Source organism: Aegilops tauschii, chromosome 5 (assembly GCF_002575655.3).
Source record: "Aegilops tauschii subsp. strangulata cultivar AL8/78 chromosome 5, Aet v6.0, whole genome shotgun sequence".
Lineage (NCBI taxonomy): Eukaryota > Viridiplantae > Streptophyta > Magnoliopsida > Poales > Poaceae > Aegilops > Aegilops tauschii.
Window position 1 is genome coordinate 332520384 of NC_053039.3, and position 27871 is coordinate 332548254.

General features: G+C 49.1%; 2 protein-coding genes across 2 annotated transcripts; one reads left to right on the forward strand and one right to left on the reverse strand.

Annotated features, from left to right (window-relative positions):
* Positions 1 to 200: 200 nt before the first annotated feature.
* On the reverse strand, positions 201 to 5569 carry LOC109778563 (cleavage and polyadenylation specificity factor subunit 3-II). The gene is made up of 13 exons (XM_020337129.4): positions 5167 to 5569; positions 4891 to 5077; positions 4729 to 4801; positions 4076 to 4193; positions 3889 to 3962; positions 3602 to 3738; positions 3116 to 3179; positions 2763 to 2828; positions 2517 to 2586; positions 2192 to 2296; positions 1700 to 1841; positions 1228 to 1324; positions 201 to 839 (listed from the first exon to the last, which is right to left on the reverse strand). Exons 1-13 carry the CDS (start codon positions 5189 to 5191, stop codon positions 339 to 341), a joined length of 1659 nt encoding a protein of 552 aa, XP_020192718.1. The 5' UTR covers positions 5192 to 5569; the 3' UTR covers positions 201 to 338.
* Positions 5570 to 7951: 2382 nt separating this feature from the next.
* LOC109778562 (U-box domain-containing protein 33) lies at positions 7952 to 13383 on the forward strand. The gene is made up of 8 exons (XM_020337127.4): positions 7952 to 8726; positions 9003 to 9124; positions 9252 to 9373; positions 9576 to 9680; positions 10998 to 11337; positions 11507 to 11650; positions 11739 to 12995; positions 13074 to 13383. Exons 1-8 carry the CDS (start codon positions 8495 to 8497, stop codon positions 13278 to 13280), a joined length of 2529 nt encoding a protein of 842 aa, XP_020192716.1. The 5' UTR covers positions 7952 to 8494; the 3' UTR covers positions 13281 to 13383.
* The last annotated feature ends 14488 nt before the right edge of the window (positions 13384 to 27871 follow it).

The following is a 27871-nucleotide window of genomic DNA, read 5'->3' on the forward strand; positions in this document are numbered from 1 at the left end:
AAAAAAAAGGGAAATGTCGGCCGGCCCAGCACGGAGGAGGGTGTGTGCTGGGGTGACGAGCAAAATCTCTTGGTCACCACGCAAACACCCTTTATACCATCTATGTGTTTTCTGTTTTAATATTTTATGAACGCATCCTTGATACTTTCAAAACTGGTTGCAAATGCAGCCCGGCTGGCATTTGATTTACCCGAGAGATGTCCTTATAAAACCATCGAACTGTTAAATTTTGCAGCATGTTCGATTGGCACTTGAGGTTCAAAGCCAACATGAGGTGCAAGCAAACACTAATTCTATCTTCAGATCATCCACTAAAGCTAAAACAGTATCCAGTCATTTCACTCACTGGCTAAATCATCTACAATGTCGGTTTCTGCCTCTCCAATCCTGGAGTGAAGCAGTGGTTCAAATTGGAGTGAATGTCCTTCTGCGCCCAGCAACTGAAGAAGCTCATCCTCGCACAAAATTTTCGCGTCCTTGCTCTTCTCCATCAGAAGAATGCCCTCCGCTAGCTTCTCGTCGCCGTTGGCTCCTGACAGGTGGTTACCACAAATCAGATTCGACTTCTGTGTACTATCTCTAGCCTGAGAAGTGCTACAGCTTGCGATAAACTTGTCCGTGGCGCTTATTTTCAGATTCTTGGTCGTCGGAATGGAGACAGTCTCGTTGTTAGCTGGGTAATAGCATGGCATCCCCAGTTCAGATTCAATCCTCTCCTTCAAAAAGGACATCTGAGGCTTTTCGCCATGAACAAGAATCACATGGCTGGGTGAAAGAAATTCTGTGAGATCCATGATCCCTTTGGAGTCTGTGTGAGGACTGAATGACAGCTGATGAATCTGGTGCACAGAATGGAAAAAATAACACTGGTATGAGCATAATTACATTCAGAGAAAAGGATAAGCATGAACACAGGAAAAAAGGATTACAGAGGCTAACTACCAAAATTTCAAGAAAAGTGATTCATTAAGCTGGAGACCTGAACTTACTTGTTACTATGTCGAGCTAATCTGTCAAATAGTTCGTAATAGTGTAAGTTACAAATTTGAGCATGCATAAGCAACATACAATTTTTTTAGGAACACAATAAAGCACTAAATGGACTAGTGATGACTGATGAGAAATGGCACAAGATGTTGAAAATTATCAACCAAAGGTCAATCTAGTATCCACTTCCTATGTAATTTTACTGTAGACTGAGAGAACTGTAAATGAAGAAAGGCCAACCTGACATCTGACATCAATATGTGTTTCCTTGTCTAAATCGATTCTGGTTGGTTTTCCAGACATCAATTTATGGCCAATGGTTCCGGCAACACAATATCTGGATGAAAGTAAACGTGAGATCAAAATACAAATATCACAGTTATATATTTTAAACAGGCAGAAAAGTTTTCCCTACTTATTTCAGTAAAAGATGAGGGAAATAAGAATTAATAGAAACCAAAGCAGAAAAATGCGTCAAGCACAAACTATAAAGCAACAACATTCAACTCCAAGAGAAAGACATCATCTCCAAGCAGGTAAGCATTCACTAAAGCAGAAGGCAGGGTAGACCTCTCATGTTTTCCACCATAACAGTACCAGTAGTAACAACCCAACAGGAGCAATTTATTCATCAGAGAATAAACATGTATGTTTGTTCCTACGCCATTAGCAAACATGGAAAAAAACAGAAATTCTGAGTTAAGGGCAATACCCTGGAAGTGTAACCAGATTTTTTTCTGATGGAGCCCATCTTTTGAACACCTCAAGGGAAAATCCACCGCTAATCATACCAGGTGTCGCAAAAAGTACACAGGGTCCAGGATCATTAATGAATGAACGCTGGAAGTCGCAAACTGCAATGTGAGAAAACCTACAATGTCATTTTGGTAAAGGAATTGCAAATAAAGCAAATATCATATTTCCATTTAAAAATGTACAGGCTAAGTTAGGTCAAAAGAAATTCTTTAACTTACAAATAAGAACCTTTGCTAAGAAGAGACACAATGGACGAGCCGACATAGTATCCAGCAGATCCATTTAGAATTTTTCTTACAAAAAAACTAAATTTCACCTAATGGCAAAGATCGAAGTGTAGGTCTTCTTTTAAAGGCTGAACTAAACATTTGGTATTTTTACACAATCGAATGCTTTTTTATATTCATTTTGCACATGGTTGACTGAGAAGCTTTTTCAAGAACGTTACCATGCTTAAAGTCGAATGGGTTGTGAACTGTGTAGCTGTCCTTGATCTTCTGGCTAGTCCATCCAATAAGCATCTTGTAGTACATGTTAGCTTGAATGGTTAAACCTATAGAACAAATATAATGTCAGATAAATACACAATTCATAAAAGCAAGTTAAAGTTTGACCAAAAGGTGGATGGGCACGTAGCCCAGTGGTGTCGCCCTGCTGAGCTGGGTTCGACCCCTCAGGTCGAATTCTATGTCTCACATTCTCTCTTAATATAATGCCGCGGGTTTCCACCCCCGCTGGTCTACTTTTTTTAAGATGACCAAAAAAACACATACCAGCTGAGAAATAAATAGGAATCTTCAAGTTCATCCTTTCCCAATAGTCATCCAGTAATATGCATAGCTCCTGACACATATAAGATCAATTATGTCACATGTAAATGGATATTCTATTCTGGAAGTTTTAAACAGTGTGCCCCCAAGGAAATATTTTTCCACTGGGAACCTACTCAGTTAAGTATAGTGATACAGTCGATCATAAATTTGCTTGTCTCACATATAACTGACAGTAAGTGGGGGTACCTGAGCTCTGCCCAAAGCAAATGCTGGAATCAGAACTTTACCTCCTCCAGAAACACATTTGTGGACCTACAGAAAACATACTATCACTGAGTAGCATACATAAACTCAAATGATTTTAATTTAACTTCTCAATATAGCCAAGTCAACTAATTTTAGAATAAACTGTAAGAACTCGACAACAGATTCATTATTGGAACAAGTTGCACTTAATAACTGGTGAATGTTAACTTCCTGGATGTAGGAGAACACAAGTATCAGCATTGATGATTATCTTGCTCCACCAACATATTAAACATGCAACAAAAATCTACAAGGCAGAATATATTGGCAATGTCAAGATTCAGGTTCCATACCGCTTTTAAGAACTCTCTCTCACGGGCATGCTTTGAGTCGCGTACAGTTTTAGCGTATGTAGACCTGCAGATAGAAACATCAATTTGTACTTACACATGGAAAAAGTAATATCCAAACAACGGAACTGTACTGTTAATGCCTGATTGTAATGGTAAGAGACAACAAAAAATAAACCCTAAAATATTGAAGAGACATTTATTTTATTTAAACATTAGCTAAATGGACCAACCTATTCAGTACTTAAAGAGGTGATTTCCGACTATAGCCCAACTGATTTTCAGGTAAGCGCAGTGGTTAATTACATGAACCAGCTACAGGTCGAGTGGTGTAGCAGTCTGGAAACATGACATTAGTAAAGATAAACCATGCAATGAAATGTCACCCCAAAAAAGGACAAGAGAAAAAAAGAAACCTGCTAGGTCAACAATCCAAGAAAATTGGACATAGTGTAGAAAAGCATATTTGCAATTGGAGTTGGAACATACTCCGTTATTAAGAGATCCAACTTCAGATGATCAATTTGCGCTGCTCCGAGATGTCTGTCTGGTGTCATATTGTAATCCCCGGTGTAGACCAAAGCAGCATCTCCAACTTTTGCATAAATCATTGCAGCTCCCAAAACCTTAAGTTTGGCACAATAACTAGATTAGGAAGCACAGACATGAACACTCAACTCTCTGAGAATTAGTAAGCACAGAGAACAATTGACAACTTTGAATAATAATTTCAGGATATTGCTGGACGCAAGAGAAACATAGGTATGAGAACATACATGTCCAGCATAATAGGCACGGATCACAAGTTCTCTATCTACTTGAATGGTTTGCTTCAAGTCCAAGGGTATGACTGAAAGGTCAAATATGAAAAGCAAATGAGAATTATCATCCCTGCATACTTGTGCGGCAGCATCATCATTTTGCGAGTAGACCAGTGAAAGAAATGTTGAAATCTATCACTACCTTTCTTCATACAGTTCTGAATGTCTTCATAGCTATACTGTTCCTCCTCTCCCCTGTGATCTACCATTACTTTCCTATAATCTTCCAGCATCAATGGAGCTAAAGCCTTTGTAGGGTACTGTTTGAGGCACAGGTTGTAATTAGAATATGAAGAAAACTCAGGAAAAAGTATTGAAGTCATCGGAATTTCAAAAATAAAATAAAATTAATCCCATTTTCCAAATATCAAAAGATAAGTACTCCCTCTGTAAACTAATATAAGATCATTTAGATCACTAAAGTAGTGATCTAAACGATCTTATATTAGTTTACAGAGGTAGTACTGAATAAACCATGCCTAATGATTATTCAGTAAAAAAATTACCTAGCAAATGAGATTGAGTTTGATCTTGAAATTTTGCACAAATATGATATCCACTATTTACTAAATTTGAAAAAAAAAATCAAAAAACTTCCGTGACCCGACGACATTCACTCACTTGCATCTATGAATTAATATTTACCAGCAAGGACTTATTGATAGCTCAGATTCAGTAAAATCTGAAAATTATCAACCCCCAATACAAATACAAATATATTCCCTAACCAGTAACCACATGAACAAAACCAAGTATACACCAACAGTTGGCACAACTGAACAGAGTTAGGCTTACCGTCATGTAAATCGGACCGTGGTACCCACAGACCTCGGTGAAATACGGCAGCGCCCCAATATGATCCAAATGGCTGCAAGAGACAAACTTCAGAAGTGAGCTAATCGTGCCAGCAACTGGAACAATCGACCCAGAGGAACTATAAAGCTATTGCCCACATACAAGTGCGTGATGACCACACAAGAGATGGCAGAGGTGAAGTCGGCGCCGGGGGTGGCGGCAAGGATGCGTGCGAAGTCCGGGTAGCGTTGATGGTCGTGGTGGCCCATGTGCATGCCGCAGTCGAACATGACACGCTTCCCGCCGATGGTCACCACCACGCAGCTCTTCCCCACCTCCTGCCCCGCCCCTGCAGCACGAACGTACACAGACGGACAACATCAGAGTGGTTTCGATCGGTCAAACGGTGTGAGACGAAGTGGTTGGTAGGTCGCTTGCCTAGCACGAGGCAATCGATGGTCATGTCTGGATGGCCGCAGAGAGCTCACGGCGTTCAGCGGGGAGGCGGCGCCGTGCCTTTGGGGGGGGGGGGGGGGGGGGGGGGCGGTGGCGGCGGGCAGAAGCAAGGTGCGCCGCTGAGTTCAGCGGGGAGGCGGCCTGGAAGTGGAGAGCACGGCCGACGGGGGGACGGGGGGACGGGCGACGCCGGCGCGGCGCTCTCCTCTTTTTCTGCGTGCAGCGGCGTTGGGGCAGGAGGGTGGGGGACACAACAGTGGGCGGGATGGCGGCGGCGCTGTGCTTGCGAGGTGGATTGGCGGTGGGGGCGCGCCGGCGAGGGTGAATGGCTGCTGGGGACGGGGCGGACTCGGGAGCGGCGCTTTGTCTGGGGCAGTGCTCGCCTCGTCCTGAGCGGATCGCTCGCCTACAGCGTACGGAACATGGGCCGGGCCCAACGTAGCGGCAGGTTGCATGTTCTCCTATCGTGTACGTGTAGCACGCTCTTTCATTTTTTTTTCACATTTCTTCTCTTGTTCTTTTAGGTAAAATACAATTCCACTAAAAATAAGGTAAAATACAATTGTCCCAAATAAGGTAAAATGCAAGAATCCATATATCGCTAAGAGATTTGATCCCACTACTTTTAATTATCTCAACAGACATACTTTCAAACCATCAAAATTGTTGCAGTTTCTAGATTTACAAGCTTGATCCACTGACATCTGTCCGATCTACACATGGTAATCCTTTATCATGCAACATGCATTAGTACATTATTATAAGTGCGAACCAACCTGTGGTTGGATGGTTAGAGGGATTGTGCTATCCCCATCCCACCAGGGTTAAAGTCCTGACGCTCGCATTTATTCCGGTATTTATTTCAGGATTTCTGGCGATGCGAAATCAGTGGGGGAAGACGTTCCCGTCGATGACGAGGTGCCTACGGTGACTTCGTAAATTTTAAGATGATATGTCGGCTCAGGCTTCCGGAGGTGCTCATAGGGATAGGGTGTGCATGTGTGCGTTCATAGGGGTGAGGTGCATGCGCGTGTATATGAGCACTTTGTGTCTGTACCGTGTTAAAAAAAGTACATTATTATAAGTGGGTTTTAAATCAAATTGCATTTAATTGTGACATACACAACTTTTCATGTTAATAATTATCTTTGCTTATGCCAAAATTTCTCACATAACTTAGATCGTAAGGACTGAATTAGTATGCTAGACAATATTTAAATCTATATATCAAATTCCACAACAACGTGTGGGATATCCTCTAGTATATTTTAGAGGTACATCAGAACTTATTTGTTTTATTTTTTCATACTTTTATAAACAGTGTCCGCATGTTTTGAAAATATGGTAATGTACTTCAAAAAGTGGTCATGAATTTTCAAAAAAGCAGTTCATATTTTTACCAATTTTTCAACTAAATAACAATGTGACACATACTATTTTAAAATAAATGATGAACCTTTTGAAAAACATGGTGTATTTTTATTTAAAACATGATGAACAGTTTCTAAACGCACAAGAACATTTAAAAATACATGAAGATTTTTTAAATACGTGAGGAAGATTTTGAGCAAATAGTCAACATGTTTTACAGACCTAAACATTTACTGTAAACTTGTAAAGTATGCTTTGGATTTTTAAAGATAGCATAATGAACATTTGCTGTACAAGATGAACATTTCTAAGTACATGGTGAACTTTTTTATTAATTATTTGGGACTTTTTCTAATGCACTAAGAAAAAATAGAACACGATGAACAATGTTTTGAAAACACAATGCCATTTTCTAAAATACAACCCTGGACTTTTTTCCAAAAACTATGTGAGGAATATTTTAGAAATGCAAAATGCACTTTAAAAAACACACGGTCAAGGGCCTTGACATAATCAGCCATGGGAATCCCATTGTTGAAGGGGGATTAGTCAAATTGATTATCCATCTTCCCACCTTTCCAGGTGGCTTCTAGCAAGGTTTTTGCCTCCCTTCCTTTGTGGAAGAAACCAAAGAGGAAGAAGAAAAGAAAGCAAAAGGAGGCATGAGAAAAACTTCCTTCCCATGGTTGGCTACGGAGCACAATCTAAGATAGTGTCCCTAGCCTCTAAATACGGAAGCTATGACCCTGATTTTGTAAGGCGCTGCAAAAAGATTGGTCATCTAGATTGATACGGTGACTCTGTTAGAGTGCTTTTATCTGATATTTTCAGCATAAAAGCATGGCGATCGACCCCTCTTAGCAAGTCAGTTAGAGTTTGAATCTACATACTACTAATTCTATGAGACACGTCATCGCTGACATCAGAGCTACTATAGGGTTTTTTTAAAGAAATGTTGGTGTCCTGGCAACTAACCTCAGCTTATTAGTTTAGTTTGCTGCTAGATGGTGTATCATGTATTTATGTCTTAAAGTAATACTAGTAGTAGTACTTAACTTCGTCCAATGTGACCATGATTAAGCGCCACGGTTTGAAAACTGTACTGCCCTTCCCGTCCTTGCTCATGTATCGATCATGCAGGGACACATGTCATTAAGAAGGTCTGATTGGGTGCAAGAGCCTTAATTGCCACAGCTTTCATGTTTAGTATATGAGGCAAGTCGAAGCATATTCATATTAGGTTCGTAGCATATCCCTTGTACGGAATAGTCAACTGGGTTCATGACGCGCCATGCTAATTTCCCAGCCATATGTGCTCAGTCCAGCGCTTCGTTCTTGTATGATGTTATATGCAATTCTCGACTTCTCGTATGGTGCATTCGATGCATGATGTCCTTGGCAAAACTCGGAGATACGTGCGTCTACGGTGTGCCGACGTTTGGTCTTTGTTGCACAGTTTGGAATGGATGCAAGGCGAGTTCAAGCCGGGCTGCTCGTGAGGAGCAGGTCTGGTCAACATGATCCATCCATCCAGAGTCCAGGTAGCTTAGCTAGCCCCGAGATAAAGGTGCCGGGAATATCCCTCCACGCGGGCCCGCCTGCCAGAGACGCGACCATCTTCCAACTGCTTCCGATGGGTGTTGTCCTTGTCTCTCTCTTGTCTCCTCTTCCTCCTGCAACTACCTCTAGCTTTTAGGTGCAGGCAGCAAGCCAAGTAACCAGTTCCAGTCGCACTCGAGGAAGACGTAGAAACCAGCCTACCTCCGCGACCCTTTCTCTCTCTTTCTCCCACGTCGTATCCGTATCACCGGGTGCCGAGCTCGCCGGCCGTTCCCGCGCAGCCCCTTGTGGAAGATCAAGAGAAGGAGGATCGATCAAGTGAAGCAGCTCATCGACCGATCAAGCAGCTAGCTATAGCTCGGAAGGAGGATCCATATATATGGCGGAGGCAGGCGGCGTTGGTCGCAGCGGCGAGGGCGAGGACGAGGACGGAGAGGAGGAGCGCGGAGGGGGAGCGGCCGCGGCGGAGGTGCAAGTGTACTGCGCGGTGGGGAAGGAGGCGGGGAGGGAGTGGAGGGCCAACCTGCGGTGGGTGCTGGCCAACTTCCCCCGGAGCCGCCACCGCCTCGTCCTCGCCCACGTCCACCGCCCGCCGCACCGCATCAACATGAGTAAGCATACTACCACTACTTGTTTACCTCTGCTATGAAAATACTGTACTGTAGTACTATTATCTTCGTTTTGCCAAGCGCAGTGCGCTCAAGCTCCAATCAAAACTCCCTGCACTACAAATTATTTTTGGGAGGTTAATTTAAGTTTTGTTCTGTCCATTTTTGGGAGTACCTTTTGGGTTTTACGCTTTTTGTGTGTCGACGAGGAATCTCGTGTGTGGCATCGCCGGGTGCACGTACGGACTGACGACGACCTTGCCGCTTGTTTGATTGCAGTGGGGGCGTGGGTCCCGGTGAGCCAACTTGCGGAGCACGAGGTGGCCGCGTACAGCAAGCTGGAGGAGGACAGGGCCAGCAAGGCCCTCGACGTCCTCATCGACATCTGCGCAAGTCAAAGGGTTCGTTCCTTCCTTCGTCCACACCAACCCCTCCTCCCTTCGTTTCCTCTCATGACGAGGCGATCCTCATTTTGATCCCCACCACCGCCGAGACGCTGAGCTGAACGGTCGCGTTCGATCGGAGCAGGTCCACGCGCGCAAGGTCATCGTGTCGGGGGACGACGCCGCGAGGGGCCTGGTCCAGCTCGTCGACGACAATGCCATCGCCGAGCTCGTCATGGGCGCCGCCGCTGACCGGGGATACACCAGGTACCCGCCTACCTACCACTCTCTCGGTCCCGCAGTAGTTCATGCTACGTAGCAAGATGGATTCAGCATTTCTGGTGCCTCTAGTGTCGGTGTGCGCGCGCGCGTGGATGTAGAGATGATCGATACAAGCTACTAGTATTTCCTAGCTAGATCGATAGTACATTGTATTGTGATTGTGATGGATCTGGTGTGTGGATGCTAGGAAGTTGCGGGCGCCGAAGTCTAAGAAGGCAGTGACAGTACAGCGGAAGGCCAACCCCTCCTGCAGGATCTGGTTCGTCTGCAAAGGAAACCTCATCTGCACTAGGTACATATATATGTCTGAACATCTTGACGCCTTTCGGTCAACCATATAATAGTGAAATTTTGGTAAAAAGAAGTTTCCTAAAAAAGAATAAATTAGTGGCATTGGTATTTTACTCTTAAGGAAGACCGAAAATAAAATAAAAACTAAAATAATAAAACTTTTTAAGGAAAAATGAATTAGTGGCATTGGTATTCCGCTTTAAAGAAAAGAAAAAGAAAATAAGTAAATAAACAGAGACAAAAATTGCACACAATTTACGCATAATTTGCGCTTTTTTATCATATGCAAGAACCAACATATAATAGTGATTTTTTCGCAAAAAGAATTTTGTAAGAAGGAATGAGTTAGTGGCATTGGTATTACCATTAAAAAACAAAAATGAAAATAATGAAGTTTTTTGAAAAATAAAAATTAATTAGTGGCATTGGTATTTCAATTTAGGAAGAAAGAAATGAAAATAAATATAAAAAATAATGACAAAATTTTCAAATAATTTACATAGAAATTACTTTTTTATAACATGGAAGAATAAATATATAATTGTGGAGATTCATAAAAAGAAGTTTGGTAAAATAAATGAATTAGTGGCATTGTTATTACCTTTAAATAAGAAAGAAAATAAAATAAAAACCAAAAAAAATCAAAATAATAAAGTGTTCTAAGGAAGAATATATTAACGACATTGGTATAGCCTTGAAGAAGAAAGACAATGAAATATAAACTTATAATAACTTGCACACCATCTTATGCTGATTTTTAATATGCTAAGAATAAACATATTGCATTTTTCACACTCTAATGTAATTTACACACATACTGTATAGTACTTGCACGGATACCTTTTCACTCATCCAACATGCCAAAAAATCCCCACGTTGAAAAATGAAAAACCGACTAAAATTAAAAGAAAAGAAAAAAAACGAAAAGGACATTGTATAATGGGCTTTAAGCCCAATAGAAAAATCGACTTATCCCAAACAGAGGCAAGTAGAAAATTCAGCCACAATGTCCAAAAAAAAAATCAGCCTCAGAAATTGACTTACCTCAAATATGGGCAAATAAAAAAAACAACTGAAGAAAAAAAATCAACTTACCTCAAACAGAGGCAAGTCAAAAATTAGTTTAAGAGGCCATAAAACAACGAAAGGAAAAAATAACACGGATCTTGACAAAAGAATCAATAGTCAGAAAATGGACTTAACCAAATTTAAAAACCAGACAACTTAGACGTATACTGAAGTGTTAATAGTAGAAAGCATAGTTAGTAAAACTGCCACATTTCATATTGTTAATGCCATTTATCTGGCCATTACTCAGGGAGGTCAGCGAGGGGCTGAGCAGAGGAGAGCCATCTACGGCTAGCACCAGTCCCAGATCGGTCGCCTCCGACTACTCGAGATCGAAATCGTCGCCGCCACGCCTGACGCTCTACGGTGATGGTGACGGCGAGCTGTTGGGTATGCACCACGACTCGCCGGATCCGATGATGGCGGCGTCGTTCCAACGGACTCCGAGCAGGGACGACAGCGACAATGCCACGGATCACAGCGTCGAGGATTCCGGTCATGAGGGAGCTGCTGAAGGTGGGTCGTCGGCTGTCGTGCAGTCACTGCAGGATGTCGAAGAAGACCCGCCCACGCCTTCGCACGATGGTTCGGTATGTGCAGGCATTTCAAACAAAGATTTTTTATTTATATGAACAGCAATGTGGTGAAATTTCCTCAAAAAAAGAAATACAATGTGCTAAAATTTAAAATTTTCATGCGCTACGATCGTGTGATCATGTCGGCGTGGTACAAAATATTCTTGTATGATGGTTTTGTCAGGAGGAAGCTGGTGACATGGAAGATGCTTTGTACGAGAAGCTCAAAGACGCGATTATGGAGGCCGGGAGCCTCAGGCACGAGGCGTACGAAGAGACTCGCCGGCGGCAGAAGGCCGACCGAGACCTGGCCGACGTGTCTATGATGGTAAGCTTCTGAATACAAGAGATGAGATTGGTTTGCTTCGATCAGCGAATCAGATTCACGACCATCATCTGATTTTGATTGGGTGCAGGCCAGGGACGCGGAGAGCTCCTACCATGGCGAGGCAAGGCGCCGGAAGGAAATGGAGGAGAGTCTGGCGAGGGAGCGCGCGGCCGTGGAGCAAGACCGGCGGGAGCTCGACGCCATTCTCGAGAAGATACGGGAGGTTGATAACCGTAGCGCCGAGCTCGAGCTCCAGATCAGCGACTCAGGGCGCGTGATGGGCGAACTGGATGTCAGGATGTCGGAGTCGTGCTCTGTCCTCGACGCGCTCAGGCGGGAGCACCGAGGAGAAGAGCCTGCAGCTGACGAAGAATCCATGCCTGCGGTGGACGGTGGTGATCAAAGTGTGAGTTTCTTGCAGCTTGGTTTGTTGGAGCTGGAGGAGGCGACAGATCGTTTCAACGAGTCTACCATGATAGGAGGCGCCAGTGCCGGCAGCCGCGGCCGCGTGTACAGAGGGAGCCTCCGCGGCATGAGCGTCGCCGTCAAGATGATCTGCCCCGACGTCGCCGTCCACGAGGCGCGGTTCGGTCGTGCAGTGGACGCCATCGCCAGGGCGAGGCACCCAAACATCGTCGCGCTCGTCGGCGCGTGCCCGGAGGCGCGCGCCGTGGTGCACGAGCTCGTGCCGGGCGGGAGCTTGGAGGACCGTCTTGGAGGGGAGGCGCCGCCACTGCCGTGGCACGCGCGGTGCGGCATCGCGTACCGAACCTGCTCCGCCCTGGCCTACCTCCACTCGACGGCAACAGTGCATGGGGACGTCCGGCCGACGAATATCCTCCTGGAGGACGAGCAATGCTCCTCCAGCAAGCTCGCCGGCCTCGGCATGCCTGGTTTCGTGGCGCCGCCACAGCTCCCGAGCGGCGTGGCGCTGGCGTATGTGGAGCCGCGGTACCTGGCGACGGGGGAGCTGACCCCGCAGTGCGACGTGCATGCGCTGGGCGTGGTCCTTCTCTGCCTGGTCACGGGCATGCCCGCGTTCGCGGCGAAGAAGGCGGCGCAGAAGGCCAACGACGGGAGCACGCCCTGGCACGAGGTGGTGGACGCGACTGCCGGAGGGTGGCCGATGGAGCGCGCCACGGAGGTTGCGCTCCTCGGGCTGAAATGCTGCGACGCGGTCGAAACCGGAGGGCCACATCGCCCGGCCGAGCTTCTGGATGAGGCGCTGAGCGTGCTGGAGGCCGCGACGGACGCCACGCCGGGGAGGACGTGGTCGTCGCTCTCGGCGTCGACGGCGTCCGACAGCGGCGGCGCTCCGTCCTACTTCCTCTGCCCGATACTCAAGGTATGCACATGTGCATTCGATCATTTACACGCGCGCGGCTTTCCGAAATGATGCGCGGTGATGAATGTGCCCTCGCAGGAGGTGATGAGGGATCCGCAGATCGCCGGCGACGGGTTCACCTACGAGGCGGAGGCGATGAAGGAGTGGCTGGGGAGCGGACACGACACGTCGCCGATGACCAACCTCAAGCTTCCCACCGATGAGCTCATGCCCAACCACGCACTCCGCGCCGCCATACAAGAGTGGCGACACACGAGGCCTAGCACCTTCCAACGGTACCAATGATGGATGCGAAATTTAGATTGTTCCAACCATGAATAGCATTTAGCAGGAAAAACGTTTATGTGTTTGAAAAGCTATATAAAAGATCACATGGCTTTGCTTCCAATCGTGTTCTTTGTGTCCTTATAGAGGGGAATGTACAAAGAAATGCCCAATTTTCATGATGAGCATTCAATTGACCAATAGAGGATTGCACGGTCGATTTTGCTTATATGAGCAATTCTAGCAGATTCGGCAAAATTTGGATTGCCAAAACTGACAAAAGGACGATCGCCAAAAATTATGCAGTCTGACGCATAATCCTGATAACTGATGCTTACCGCTTGGAATACGCGGGTAGCTACCTCAAAAACGATCAACAACTCAAAATAAGAGATAACTAGTGCTTCAAATTTCAGCCCACTTGTGGGACTCACGACTCGCACGTATGTGAGACACCTTTTCTCTATTTTCTTCGCCGCATCTCTCCATTGCACCCTAGTGCCGCCGCGTCGTGCAACCCAGCCGCCCACCATGCCCAGCGTCAGGAGGACGTCGGGGGGGGGGGGGGGGGGGGGCGTCGTGCGGCGCTCCTTCTGCCTTAAGCCACTAAGGCTGACATGTATGCATGCACGCCTCCGAGCGCAGAGCCCATGGCGTGCCCATGGCCACCGCCCCGGTCGAGGAAGGAGAAGACAAGCCCACGACTGCTCGCCGGGGAGAGGCGTTGCTTGTCCTCCATGGCGACAGTGAGCACCACCGACTGCTCCCTGGCGATGCCGCACCACCGACTGCTCCCTGGCGATGCCGCACCACCGCATTGGCATGCACGCACAAATGCATCACACACAACATACTTAGAGCAAGTTTAGCGGTTCCCCTAAAAGTTATGTTTGAGGAGAATTTTTCTGGTTTGATGGATTAAGGCATATCTAGCAGATCCCCTAAACCAATAATCTCTCAAAAATGTAGGTTTGTATTCCTTCAAAATAATCTTGCCTCGGTTGACCGAGATCATCTCGACAAACCAAATCATGTTCATCGTAGGCTGTTGTGTCCATGACAACTTTCTTGCCCACCAAACGAGACGTCTTCTGCACAATCTTAAATCCCTTGGAGTGCTTCTCAATCTTGACATCGCCCGTGCTTTTGATTCGGTGTCATGGCCATTTTCTTCTCGAAACCTCTAGCACTTGGGATTTGGTCGATGATGGTGTGAGTGGGTATCTATCCTCATCTCCACCGCTTCTACTCGCATCCTTGTCAACGAGAGTCTACCCCCCCCCCCCCCAGTGTCACATGCTCGTGGCATGTGTCAGGGGGACCCTCTCTCGCTGATGCTCTTCGCCATCATCATCGACACATTTAATTCCTTGTTGCAGCATACTTTGCACATCAGGTCCTCCGCCGCCTTACCACTGCCACGCGATATCCATCATCTCGCGCTTCACCAATGACGTCGTCATTTTGGCCATCTGAATCTGTCCGAGTTGATGATCATTTATGAGCTTTTGAGCTTGTTCAGAGGTGATTCGGGCCTCCGCACAAACTTCATCAAATGTTTAGCCATGCCAATCTAGTGCACTCCGCCAATCTCTCCAATGCCATTGAAGTGCTACTTAATTTCCCGGTCACCGTCATCCCCATTCAAGACATTGGGTTGCCCCTTTCGATGGCAAGGTTCCTTCCTCGGGCACTCATGCCACTTGTTGACAGAATCATCTGTAAGCTGACCACCTAGAAGGCATCCCATCTCTCGCGCGGCGAGCGCCTTGCTCTAGTCCATCATGTCCTAAGTGATATCTTGGTTCACATCCTCCTTGCGATGGAGGTCAACCCAACACTTCTCAAGCTGGTAACCAGGGTCATCCACGACTTTCTGTGGTATGGCCGCAAGGATGCTAGCGCTGGTAACTACCTTGTTAGGGCATCTCCAACGATGACCCGTAAATTTCATCCCGCATCCGTTGGTGGACAGTGGGACCAATCCGCAGACACAGATGCAGGAGGCGGCCATCCAATGCTGCCTGCATACATTTCAGCAACTTTCTGAACCAATGGATGAAATTCGTGCAAACACGTCAGATTTCTTACAAACTGGACAAAAACAGTTACATTTTGGACATATTTTAACTAAAACAGTAAAATGTGTGCACATACGGTCGCGCGGAGCTCCATTCCAATGACACACATACACTACACTAGTCTACGGCCGGCCACGGTAGATCCTTTTGTCTTCCCCATGTCCAGCAGCCCGCTCATCAGACTGCCGAGAGCCCCGTAGGTATATTCTTCCTCTGTATCTTCCCTATGTCCGGCTGCGCCGCTTATCGAAGTGGCAAAGGGGGTGCTTCAGCCGGAGGGGAAGGGTGCCTGCTCTACTACCATGAAGCCGGGGCGAGGGTCGACGATGGTCTGCGCTGAACCGTGCAAGTCACCGGCTGTGCACGTCGATGACGCGCCGATGGTGGCCTTCCTGGGACCCAAGCGACGACGGCCTCGTGTCCTAATTTCCCTCGATGTTGGCGGCGGCGGCCTCCCGTGTTCTACTTTTCCTCGATGTTGTTGGCGGCGGCGGGCGCGGACGCGCGGGCCATTGACCCGTCGATCTCCGCGTCTTTCTCCACGGACCAGGCACGGTGCCGGCAAAGTTGATGGTGGATGGCACGGCGGCTGGCCTCGTCCATGGCAGCCACGATGCCCGTTCCGCCGTGCTCCCCCGCATGCCTACCTGGAGCAACTCGCTACTCCTTCGCGAGCTGGTTTCGAGCGGCAAGTTGTCGAACCACACATTGGCTTGGCGTGGCAAGTTGCTCCGTCAGGCTAGGCAAGAGAGGTGGAGCAGTCAGCTACCTAGCTCGAATCCGGCAGGCTCGCCGGGCGACCCAGCCGGCTTTTATGCCGGAAAACTGCTCTTCCTGCTCGTCGGATGCCATCGAAAGGTGGAGAAAATGGTGGAAGCAGGAGATGAGGAGCGGCGGAGTGGTGCCATTCTTGCTCGACGTCTGGCCTCCTTTAAATAGTCGTTTGATGGGAGGAGCTTGCCCGTCGTTGTGGTTAATGTCAACCCACTCGTGAACGGACGTGTGACCGGAGGAGGTTTCTCGGCACACGTGCGGGGTTCATGGAGACGTTTGAATGCAGCGAGGAGGCGTGTTTAGCCAGACGTGCAGCGGGTGGTGCCCTGGTCGACGCGCCGCTTCAATGGTGGGGACAGTGAGAAGTCGCGTCTACTCTGGGTCGGCTTTAATGTGGAGCAGGCACTCTACATCGGCATGAATGCGGGCAGCTAGCGCTTGGAGGGAACGTGCGCGGGCGAGGGAGGAGGGTTTTGGATGGACCTGGGTGGTCAAAAGCGGGCGTGAGGGCTGTCCGGATGTCCGCAAAGCCCGCCGATGTTTGTCTCTAGTTTGCGGGAGAAAGTTCTTCCGGACCGCCCTGCAGACCGATACAGGACCATGTTAGATGACTCAACACATCCGGATCACGCGGTCCGGACGCTTGTGGGCGGTTTGAGGGTCGACATTGGAGATGCCCTTAGTTGGCCCAAAGTATGTTGTCCTATCTTATCTTGCGGTCTGGCTATCCGCGATCTTCTTCGTCGCTCAGACTTCGCTCCTCGCACACACTAGCTCTGGCTTCAATTGATGACATGTTTCGGCCTTAGTGCCACCTACAACTTCCCTGCAAACCAGGGAATCGGGGGTTCTTCCGCGCCTCCATTGTCTGGACTTTAGGGGATGCACGATTGTCTCGCTCTGGATGGACCACTGGCTGGAGGGCCTTTCCATCACCGAGCTCGCTCCCACGCTCACTAAGCTCATTCCCCTCCGATGCCGGCGCACTCTCCTAATATGTGATGCATTTGCGCACCTAACCTAGAGCCATGACATCATTCTCACGACTTGGTTTACATGGAAACAACGCAACACAACCATCATTGATGGCGTGCACCCCTCCACGGCCAAGCTCATCCACGACATCCAAGAGAAGGTGCACTGTTGGGTTAGGGCCGATCGCAAAGGGCTAGACAAAATTATTCATGTAACATGATTTGCTTTGCTGGGGCTGAGCAACCCCTCTCCCTCTTGTCATCGTGAATCGTAACGCCAACTTGTATACATGGCTAGGAGCTGCACTTCGTACTTTCTTCCGCCCTATCAATGAAATGGTACACTATTAGCATATTCGTAAAAACAAAATTTTCGAATCACATGTGGTGAAGAAGATAGTCACTGACTATAACAGTGCTCAAATTTATCACCTCTCTACCATCGAATAGATTTCATCCCCATCTCCAAACCAATATCACAATAGCTAAACGTGAGTCGCCTGAAAATCTGATTTGGGTCAGTCGATTTTCGCTAGAAGGAGGCGCCAGAGGTAAGGAAGAAACAGCCGCAACCGAGGGGGGGGGGGGGCTGCCGGAGATGCTTTCCCATGATCTATCCGGTGGGGGTGGGGCGGTGGTGCAAGTTCGTCGGAGAAAAAAACGGCGAGGCCTGGGGCAAGAGGGATGGCCGGGGGCGACGGCAAGGCCGGCAGTGATGGGCGGGGTGGTGCGGCGGTCGCGGGAGCGCCGCTGGCCTTGGGCAGGGGCAGTAGGCGGTTTGGCCGGCGGTCACTCGGCGGTTCAAAGGAAGAAGAGGGTGGCTGGAGGTTGAACACGCACATCCAGTCGTCGGTGTTTTTCATCGGACGGCCGAGAACCTTGTGGTCGAAAGAAACCCTGGACGCCTTTCCAGGAGAAGGCCTGAATATTCATTTTCTTTTCTCTACTCCTAATGTCTGAGTTGGTGAATAGCATCCATGGTTTTTTTTTCGTTGGTTTTTTTTCGTCCCCCTCCCACGACCCCTCTCATTGGTTTATTTTCGCCTCATTTTTCACACAATGGAAAAAGTCTGAATGGATCAGAACTTTCCGTGCGGAGGCAAGTTATTTAGTAATGTCTTTATGAAAAGAATCAATAATGGTCAAGCTCTAAAAATCAAATCTAAATTAATTAAACTTACCATAAATAGCTTGATCACATAAATTAATATTTTCGTATGTCACTACTCCTAATGTCTCGTACGTATGTCGTTGGTTCGTCCATCCCAGGTTCTATCGATCGAAGAACATCGCTACCCCGCACCCTTTCGTTCCCACATCCGTTCGTTAAAAAGGAAAAAAATAGGACATCATGATTCCCCACCCCGCAATCTCACGAACAAAAAGGATCGCCCCCGCTGCCCCGTCCTGCGTTTTCGCAGCTACGCCTGCTGACGGCTGGATGACGAGCGATGGAAGCTAGGTATCGAGCGCCGCCGCCAAGTCCTGCATCCGCCTTCTTCGCCCACCACCGCGTCGAGTCGATCTACTCCCCCTGACGGCCATGAAGGAAATATGCCCTAGAGGCAATAATAAAGTTGTTATTTATATTTCCTTATATCATGATAAATGTTTATTATTCATGCTAGAATTGTATTAACCGAAAAATTAGTACATGTGTGAATACATAGACAAACAGAGTGTCACTAGTATGCCTCTACTTGACTAGCTCGTTGAATCAAAGATGGTTAAGTTTCCTAGCCATAGACATGAGTTGTCATTTGATTAACGGGATCACATCATTAGAGAATGATGTGATTGACTTGACCCATTCCGTTAGCTTAGCACTTGATCATTTAGTATGTTGCTATTGCTTTCTTCATGACTTATACATGTTCCTATGACTATGAGATTATGCAAATCCCGAATACCGGAGGAACACTTTGTGTGCTACCAAACGTCACAACGTAACTGGATGATTATAGAGGTGCTCTACAGGTGTCTCCGATGGTACTTGTTGAGTTGGCATAGATCAAGATTAGGATTTGTCACTCCGATTGTCGGAGAGGTATCTCTGGGCCCTCTCGGTAATGCACATCAGTATAATCCTTGCAAGCAATGTGATTAATGAGTTAGTTGCGGGATGATGCATTACGGAACGAGTAAAGATACTTGCCGGTAATGAGATTGAACTAGGTATTGAGATACCGACGATCGAATCTCGGGCAAGTAACATACCGATGACAAAGGGAACAACGTATGTTGTTATGCGTTTGACCGATAAAGATCTTCGTAGAATATGTGGGAGCCAATATGAGCATCCAGGTTCCGCTATTGGTTATTGACCGGAGACATGTCTCGATCATGTCTACATAGTTCTCGAACCCGTAGGGTCCGCACGCTTAACGTTCGATGACGATCGGTATTATGAGTTTATGTGTTTTGATGTACCGAAGATAGTTTGGAGTCCCGGATATGATCATAGACACGACGAGGAGTCTCGAAATGGTCGAGACATAAAGATCGATATATTGGATGACTATATTCGGAAACCAGAAGTGTTCCGGGTGGTTTCGGGTAAAACCGGAGTGCCGGAGGGGTTACCGGAACCCCCGAGAGAACTAATGGTCCACATGGGCCTTAGTGGAGAGAGAGGGCCGGCTAGGGCAGGCCGCGCGCCCCCTCCCCATCTGGTCCGAATTGGACTATGGAAGGGGGGGCGGCGCCCCTGAGGGAGTCCTGGATTAGGGGGTCCTCGGACAGCCGGACTATATACTTTGGCCGGACTGTTGGACCATGAAGATAAAAGATTGAAGACTTCGTCCCATGTCCGGACGGGACTCTCCTTTGCGTGGAAGGAAAGCTTGGCAATTCGGATATGTAGATCTCCTCCCTTGTAACCGACTCTGTGTAACCCTAGCCCCCTCCGGTGTCTATATAAACCGGAAGGTTTTAGTCCGTAGGACAACAACAATCACAATCATAGGCTAGCTTCTAGGGTTTAGCCTCTACGATCTCGTGGTAGATCAACTCTTGTAATACTCATATCATCAAGATCAATCAAGCAGGAAGTAGGGTATTACCTCCATCGAGAGGGCCCGAACCTGGGTAAACATTGTGTCCCTCGCCTCGTGTTACCATCCGCCTTAGACGCACAGTTCGGGACCCCCTACCCGAGATCCGCCGGTTTTGACACCGACATTGGTGCTCTCATTGAGAGTTCCACTGTGCCGTCACCATAAGGCTTGATGGATCCTTCGATCATCGGCAACGATGCGATCCAGGGTGAGGTTTTTCTTCCCGGACAGATCTTCGTATTCGGCGGCTTCGCACTGCGGGCCAACTCGCTTGGCCATCTGGAGCAGATCGAGAGCTACGCCCCTGGCCGTCAGGTCAGGTTTGGAAACTTAAACTATACTGCCGACATCCGCGGAGACTTGATCTTCGACGGATTCGAGCCCGTGTCAGGTGCGCCGCACAGTCACGACGAGCATGACTTAGCTCTGCTGTCGGACGGTGTTCGGGAGATCGCGCCGTCCGAGGACGGGTGGATGGACCCCGCCACGGAGGCCGCACACTCAGCGGCGATAGAGCCGAATACTGACTTCACCTCCTATGGGACCTGTGTTGCCGGACCCTCGGATCCGTCCCCGGCCACGGGCTCCGAACCGCCTGCGTCCGTGCCTATCAAATCTGATTGGGCACCGATCATGGAGTTTACCTCCGCAGATATCTTTCAGCACTCGCCCTTGGGCGACGTGCTAAATTCATTGAGGTCTCTCTCCATGTCAGGAGGCCCTTGGCCGAACTATGTCCGGCTTGAGTGGGAAGCGGACGACGAAGAAATTCGTTCCCCACCCACCACCCACTTAATAGCCACTGTCGATGACTTAACCGACATGCTTGATTTCGGCTCCGAAGACATCGATGGTATGGATGACGATGCAGGAGAAGAATAGGAACCACCGCCCACAGGGCGCTGGAGTGCCACCTCATCATACGATATATACATGGTGGACACCCCCAAAGAAAGCGATGGCAATAAGGCAACAGAGGATAATCCCCTCGAGAAGCAATCTAAGCACCAGCGTCAACGGCGCCGCTCTAAGCCCCGCCATAGCAAAAGCGGCGATACCGGCACAAGAGACAATAACGCTGTGGATAGTGCCGAAGACGAAGACAATCCCCTCCAGCCAGGCTTCGAGCGGGAGGATGGGCAAGCTAGCCCTAAGGAACAGGCAGCAGACGGATAATCGGAGGATGAAAATTACATGCCTCTCTCCGAAGGCGAGGTGAGCCTCGGCGACGAAGAATTTATCGTGCCTGAGGATCCCGTCGAGCAGGAGCGCTTCAAGCGCCGGCTTATATCCACAGCAAAAAGCCTGAAGAAAAAGCAACAACAGCTTCAAGCTGACCAAGATCTGCTAGCGGATAGATGGACTGAGGTCCTGGCGGCCGAGGAATACAAACTCGAGCGCCCAACCAAAAGTTACCCAAAGCGCAGGTTGCTATCCCAACTCAAGGAGGAAGCATTAAAGCCTACGCTTCCAGCGTATGATGCGGCTGACCGGCCACCTCGTGGCCGAGACAAAGCGGCATATCAGGCCGAAGTCCAGCCCGCACCCCGTCGCCAGTTAAACAAAAATACCAAGGCCCGGGGTAACACGCAGGACCTGCGAGACGTATTGGAAAACAAAGCAGGACGTGCAAGATCGATCTACGGATCACGGGGGCGCGCCCCAATGCGTGACGACGACCGTCACGCCGGATATACTAAAAGCAAATCCGGCACGGCCGAATACAGCAGACAAGACTCGTATGAACTGCGTCGCGACATAGCCCGGTACAGAGGCGCCGCACACCCCCTATGCTTCACTGACAAAGTAATGGATCACGAATTCCCAGAAGGTTTTAAACCCGTGAACATTGAATCATATGATGGTACAACATACCCCGCGGTATGGATTGAAGATTTCCTCCTCCACATCCACATGGCCCGCGGTGATGATCTACATGCCATCAAGTACCTCCCACTAAAACTCAAAGGGCCGGCTCGACATTGGCTGAATAGCCTGCCGGCAAACTCCATTGGCAGTTGGGAGAATTTGGAAGACGCATTCCTTGAGAACTTCCAGGGCACTTATGTGCGACCACCGGATGCCGATGACTTGAGTCACATAACCCAACAGCCGGGGGAATCAACCAGGAAATTCTGGACTCGGTTCCTAACTAAAAAGAACCAAATTGTCGACTGTCCGGATGCCGAGGCCTTAGCGGCATTTAAGCATAACATCTGCAATGAGTGGCTCGCCCGACACCTCGGCCAAGAGAAGCCAAAGTCCATGGCAGCCCTCACGACACTCATGACCCGCTTTTGTGCGGGCGAGGACAGCTGGCTGGCTTGCAGCAATAACACATCAAGAAACCCTGGCAATTCAGATGCCAAAGATAGCAACGGCAGGCCACGTCACAACAGACACAAGCGCCGCAACAACGGCGACAACGCCGAAGACACGACAGTTAATGCCGGATTCAGTGGCTCTAAATCCGGTCAGTGGAAAAAGCCGTTCAAAAGAAGCAATCCGGGCCCGTCCAATTTGGACCGCATACTCGATCGCTCGTGTCAAATTCATGGCACCCCCGATAAACCAGCCAACCACACCAACAGAGAATGCTGGGTGTTCAAACAGGCCGGCAAGTTGAATGTCGAAAACAAGGAAAAGGTGCTGCATAGTGATGACGAGGAGGAGCCCCGACCGCCGAACACAGGAGGACAGAAGAAATTTCCTCCCCAAGTGAAAATGGTGAACATGATATACGCAACCCATATTCCCAAGCGGGAACGGAAGCGCGCACTAAGGGACGTCTATGCGATGGAGCCAGTCGCCCCAAAGTTCAACCCATGGTCTTCTTGTCTGATCACTTTCGATCGCGGGGAACACCCCACCAGTATCCGTCATGGCGGTTCTGCCGCATTGGTCCTTGACCCCATCATTGGCGGATTTCACCTCACTCGAGTTCTTATGGACAGTGGCAGCAGCCTAGACCTGCGCTATCAGGATACAGTGCGCAAGATGGGTATAGATCCCTCGAGGATCAAACCCACCAAAACCACCTTTAAAGGTGTCATACCAGGTGTAGAGGCCTGTTGCACGGGCTCAATCACACTGGAAGTGGTCTTCGGATCTCCGGACAACTTCTGAAGCAAGGAGTTAATCTTCGATATCGTCCCCTTCCGCAGTGGCTATCACGCACTGCTCGGGCGAACCGCATTTGCCAGATTCAATGCGGTACCGCATTATGCATACCTCAAGCTCAAAATGCCAGGACCTCGCGGGGTTATAACAGTTAATGGAAACACAGAACGCTCGCTTCGCACGAAGGAGCACACTGCGGCCCTCGCAGCAGAAGCGCAAAGCAGCCTTATGAGGCAAACCGCCAATTTGGCGAAAAAGACCCCGGACACCTTCAAGCGAGTCCGGAGTACCCTGCAAGAGGATCGCCAGGCACGTTCAGAGCTCGCCTAGCAATTCGGCCTCCGTCCTAGTCCCAGTCAAGCGGCGAAATTTGCGCCGCGCGTACATAATTACGCACTCAAGATACCATGGGCATAGGCGGAGGCACGGCTGTGTCACGGCCCACAATGCGGCTCAACCGCTTCAGGACCCGTATATCTTTAACATTTTCTTTCTTCCAGGCCCCTGTTCTCTGAAGGCCCTCTCCGATCGCCTGATTATCGGACCCGTCACGGGAAGGAAACACCAAGGAAGCAAGAAGCTTTGACGTACAAGGGAATCCCCAAGTGGTCTCTGATAACGATGACCTGTTTTACATACCCACACGCAGCTAGCCCTTGGATAGGACATGTCAAATAGTCCTATTTTTACTTATTGCACTACTTGTATACATACGCTTTGACGTATCATTTAAATAACAATGTGCAGCATTAGCTCATTATTGCATTCCTTAATCTTTTTCCCTTGTCTGCTTATTTACGACAAATTGCACCCGTACATTCTGATACGTCTAGTGCGCCAGGGGCTTCAGTGTACCCCATAACACGGCAAGAAAAGTCTGAACACTTTCGACAGTGCGACACCCCGAACTTATAACATTATATGCATCAACTCTGAATCATGTCTTGGGTCAATAGTTGGGTTTGCCCGGCTCCCATGTTTTGGTACCTTACGTTCCGCTATATCGGCTAAGGTAGCGCTAGGAGAACTACTGCGATTGTGTGCCGGTTCTTCCGGACGAGCACCTCAGTAGAGAAAGCCGAAAATTGACTGTCATGATGCGGCGAGAGCTGGTCGCTGTTCGAGAGGTCTCAAATCCTTAAAGATTTTTCCGCTTCGGGCGAGGAGTCGGCCTTGTCCGATTTAGGTGTACATATCGCCCCAAGTTCGGCCTTCCGAATACTAGGGGCTTCGCCAAAATTTAAAATTGTAGACTTCTATGGCTAAGTGAGAAGTGATAAAGCTTTATAGTCCGATTGCCTGGTTCGTTGTGCTGAACACCTCCTTCGAAGGACCCAAAAGTGGGATAAAGAGTGATCAGGTTTATCCCGAACACCTCAGTACTAGTTACATGGGGGCAGAAGCCGATGACTCGCAAACTCTCAAATTTTATAAACGGCCGCACAGAAGGTAATATTTTAAATCAACAAGCGTTATATAGCGCACATGAACTTGTTTTCATACTACAGGATCACATGAGTACATTCATTCAAATATTATATCCTTAGCACATTCCTCCGCCACAAGGCGAGCACCCTTCAGGACACTCTCATAATACTTTTCGGGGTGGCGATGCTCCTTGCCCTCCGGCGGCCCTTCCTTCACCAGCTTTTCGGTGTCCATCTTCGCCCAGTGCACTTTCGCCCGGGCAAAAGCCCTGCGCGCACCCTCAATGCAGACGGACCGCTTTATGACTTCAAACCGTGGGCAGGCATTCACAAGCCGCCTTACCAGGCCGAAATAGCTGCCAGGCAGGGGCTCACCAGGCCACATCCGGACTATGAGACCCTTCATGGCCAGTTCGGCCGCCTTGTGAAGCTCGGCCAGTTGCTTCAACCGGTCGCTCAAGGGCATCGGATGTTCGGTCCCAGTATACTGAGACCATAACAACTTCTCCATCGAGCTCCCTTCCTCGGCCCGGTAGAACTCCGCGGCATCCGACACACTGCTGGGTAGATCTGCGAACGCTCCTGGAGAGCTCCGAATTCGGGTAAGTAAAAGGAATGTTTCCTTCACATGCTTGCTTTGCATAATGAATGCCTTACCCGCCGCTATCTTCTTGACCACCTGAATTTCCTGGAGGGCCTTTTGGGCTTTGGCCTTGGCATTTTGTGCGTTCTCGAGGGCCTTCGCAAGCTCGGACCTTTGCGTCTTCGAGTCATGCTCCAAGGACTCGTATTTCTTGACAAACTCCTGGAGCTCTTGCTGAACTTCGCCGACTCGGGCCTCTTGATTCTCGCGCTTGGCGCGCTCATTGGCCGCTTTGCCTTCGGCCTCGGACAGCGCCTTCTTCAGGGCCGCCACTTCGGTCGTGGCCCCTAGCAAAATTCATGACGATCCTGTGATCTAACAACCACCTTCCTTTTTCTTTATCAATAAACAGACGGGGTATCACTTACCTTTGTTCTCTTCGAGCTGCCTCTTGGTAAGGCCGAGCTCTTCCTCGGACCGCTCAAGGTCCCGCTTCAGTGCGGAGACCTCCGCCGTGCGAGCGGCAGCGGCCAGCAGCGAAGCCTGCTTATTCACATAGACATATTCTGATTAGACTCCTGTGATTATTATTTGATCCTCTGTTCAGCCTTTCTTTGCGAACACCAAACAGAGCATCAAGGGCTATTGTCTATGCTGTAACATTTTCTCATAATTTGATTACTTACCTCAAAGCCTGTTAGGAGGCTGGCACAGGCTTCAGTCAGTCCGCTTTTGGTGGATCGAACCTTCTTGACCACCGCACTCATGATAGTGCGGTGCTCTTCGTCAATGGAAGCGCTGCGAAGCGCTTCCAGTAAATTGTCCGATGCCTCTGGATGGACAAAGGCCATCGGCACAGACGGCTTGCCCCCCTTTGCGAGGGGTCGCCTGACAGAATCCGGAACCACTGGAGATTCCGGTGCAGTATTTAGCTGGGGGCTAAACTTGCTGCTCCCGGCATTAGAGCCCATGGGAGTCTTGCCCCCCATGCACCCAGCGTCTGGAATGTCGCCTGGGGGCGCCTCCGGAACTATCTCCCCTTGGTTCAGTGCCCTTTGAGACAACACCTCGATGTTGTCCGTAGGGCGAGGGGAGGAGGCGGTCGGGAGTGAATTGTTGTTCATCTCAGACTGGCCCAAAGACTCATCCGACGAGGATACGTCGATATGGGCTTTGGATGGACTGCATGATCATGTTTGGCATGATAAGAAGCAATAAAACAAAACATACCAGAACTATTATGGTGTCCGGATACTTATGACTTCGCCAGGGGCTTGTCCCTGGGTAGCCACTCCTCGTCGCTGAAAGCGGCTGCTGTGGAGCAGTTCGGAAGGAGGGTCCTTCCCTTCTTGGACCCTTCGGCCTCCCCAGATGGGGCGGCCTTCCTTTTCTTGTCTCCCCCGGCTGGGGGGGGGGGAGAACTTTCCTCTTCCCCCTCCTCGTTTTCGTGGGAGGAGGGCGCCTCGGTGTTATCGGACGATGAGTCCGATACAACCTTGCGCCGGAGACCTTTCCTGGTCCCCGCGGCCTTCTTCTTGGCCTTCTTCTCCGGCGCCTCATAAGATGCCGGAACCAGCATCTCCGTTAAGAGAGCCCTTGCTGGATCTTCGGGCAGTGGGGCTGGACAATCGATCCGCTCCACTGTCGCTACCCAGTCCTGTTAAAATGGCATGGAGGCTCAGATCCTTCACATGATTATACTGGGGAAAGGAACATCTTATAAGATATAAGGAGCTTACCGGATTGGCAGGGCGCTTGGCGCTGAGTCCGCGATCCTCGGTAAGGGGAGGAGGCACCTCGGCGGACTTGAACAGCACCTTCTAGATGTCTTGGTGCGTCGTGTCGAAAATCTCTCGCAGCGTCTGGTGCTTGGCCGAGTCAAACTCCCACATATTGAATGCCCGTCTTTGACATGGGAGGATCCGGCGGAAGAGCATGACCTGGACCACGTTGACAAGCTTGATTTTCTTGCTTATCATGTTTTTAACATAGTTCTGGAGTCCGGTCAGCTCCACCGATGAGCCCCAGGATAGGCCCTTCTCTTTCCAGGAGGTGAGCCGCATGGGGATGCCCGATCAAAATTCGAGGGCCGCCACCCAGTTGGTGTCGCGCGGCTCGGTGATGTAGAACCACCCCGATTGCCACCCCTTCACGGTCTCCACATAGGAGCCTTCGAGCTAGGTGACGTTGGGCATTTTGCCCACCATAGCGCCTCCGCACTCCGCTTGCTGGCCGACCACCACCTTCGGTTTCACGTTGAAGGTCTTTAGCCACAGGCCGAAGTGGGGCTTGATGCGGAGGAAGGCTTCGCACACGACGATAAATGCAGAGATGTTGAGGATGAAATTGGGGGCCAGATCATGGAAGTCCAGCCCGTAGTAGAACATGAGCCCGCGAACAAATGGGTGGAGGGGAAATCCCAGCCCGCGGACGAAGTGGGTAAGGAATACAACCCTCTCATGGGGTTCTGGAGTAGGGACTGTCGGTGTCAAAACCGGCGGATCTCGGGTAGGGGGTCCCGAACTGTGCGTCTAAGGCGGATGGTAACAGGAGGCGGGGGACACGATGTTTACCCAGGTTCGGGCCCTCTCGATGGA

What these genes read in the sequence shown, in the direction of transcription:
- LOC109778563 (XM_020337129.4), bottom strand. Translation starts at nt 5,191, where the DNA reads ATGACCATCGATTGCCTCGTGCTAG. An exon ending in CATCGATTGCCTCGTGCTAG is followed by an intron (nt 5,078 to 5,166) that starts GCAAGCGACCTA and finishes TTCGTGCTGCAG; the next exon opens with GGGCGGGGCAGGAGGTGGGG. An exon ending in AGAGAGAGTTCTTAAAAGCG is followed by an intron (nt 2,829 to 3,115) that starts GTATGGAACCTG and finishes TGTTTTCTGTAG; the next exon opens with GTCCACAAATGTGTTTCTGG.
- LOC109778562 (XM_020337127.4), top strand. Translation starts at nt 8,495, where the DNA reads ATGGCGGAGGCAGGCGGCGTTGGTCGCAGCGGCGAGGGCGAGGACGAG. An exon ending in GCCGCACCGCATCAACATGA is followed by an intron (nt 8,727 to 9,002) that starts GTAAGCATACTA and finishes GTTTGATTGCAG; the next exon opens with TGGGGGCGTGGGTCCCGGTG. An exon ending in TGGCCGACGTGTCTATGATG is followed by an intron (nt 11,651 to 11,738) that starts GTAAGCTTCTGA and finishes GATTGGGTGCAG; the next exon opens with GCCAGGGACGCGGAGAGCTC.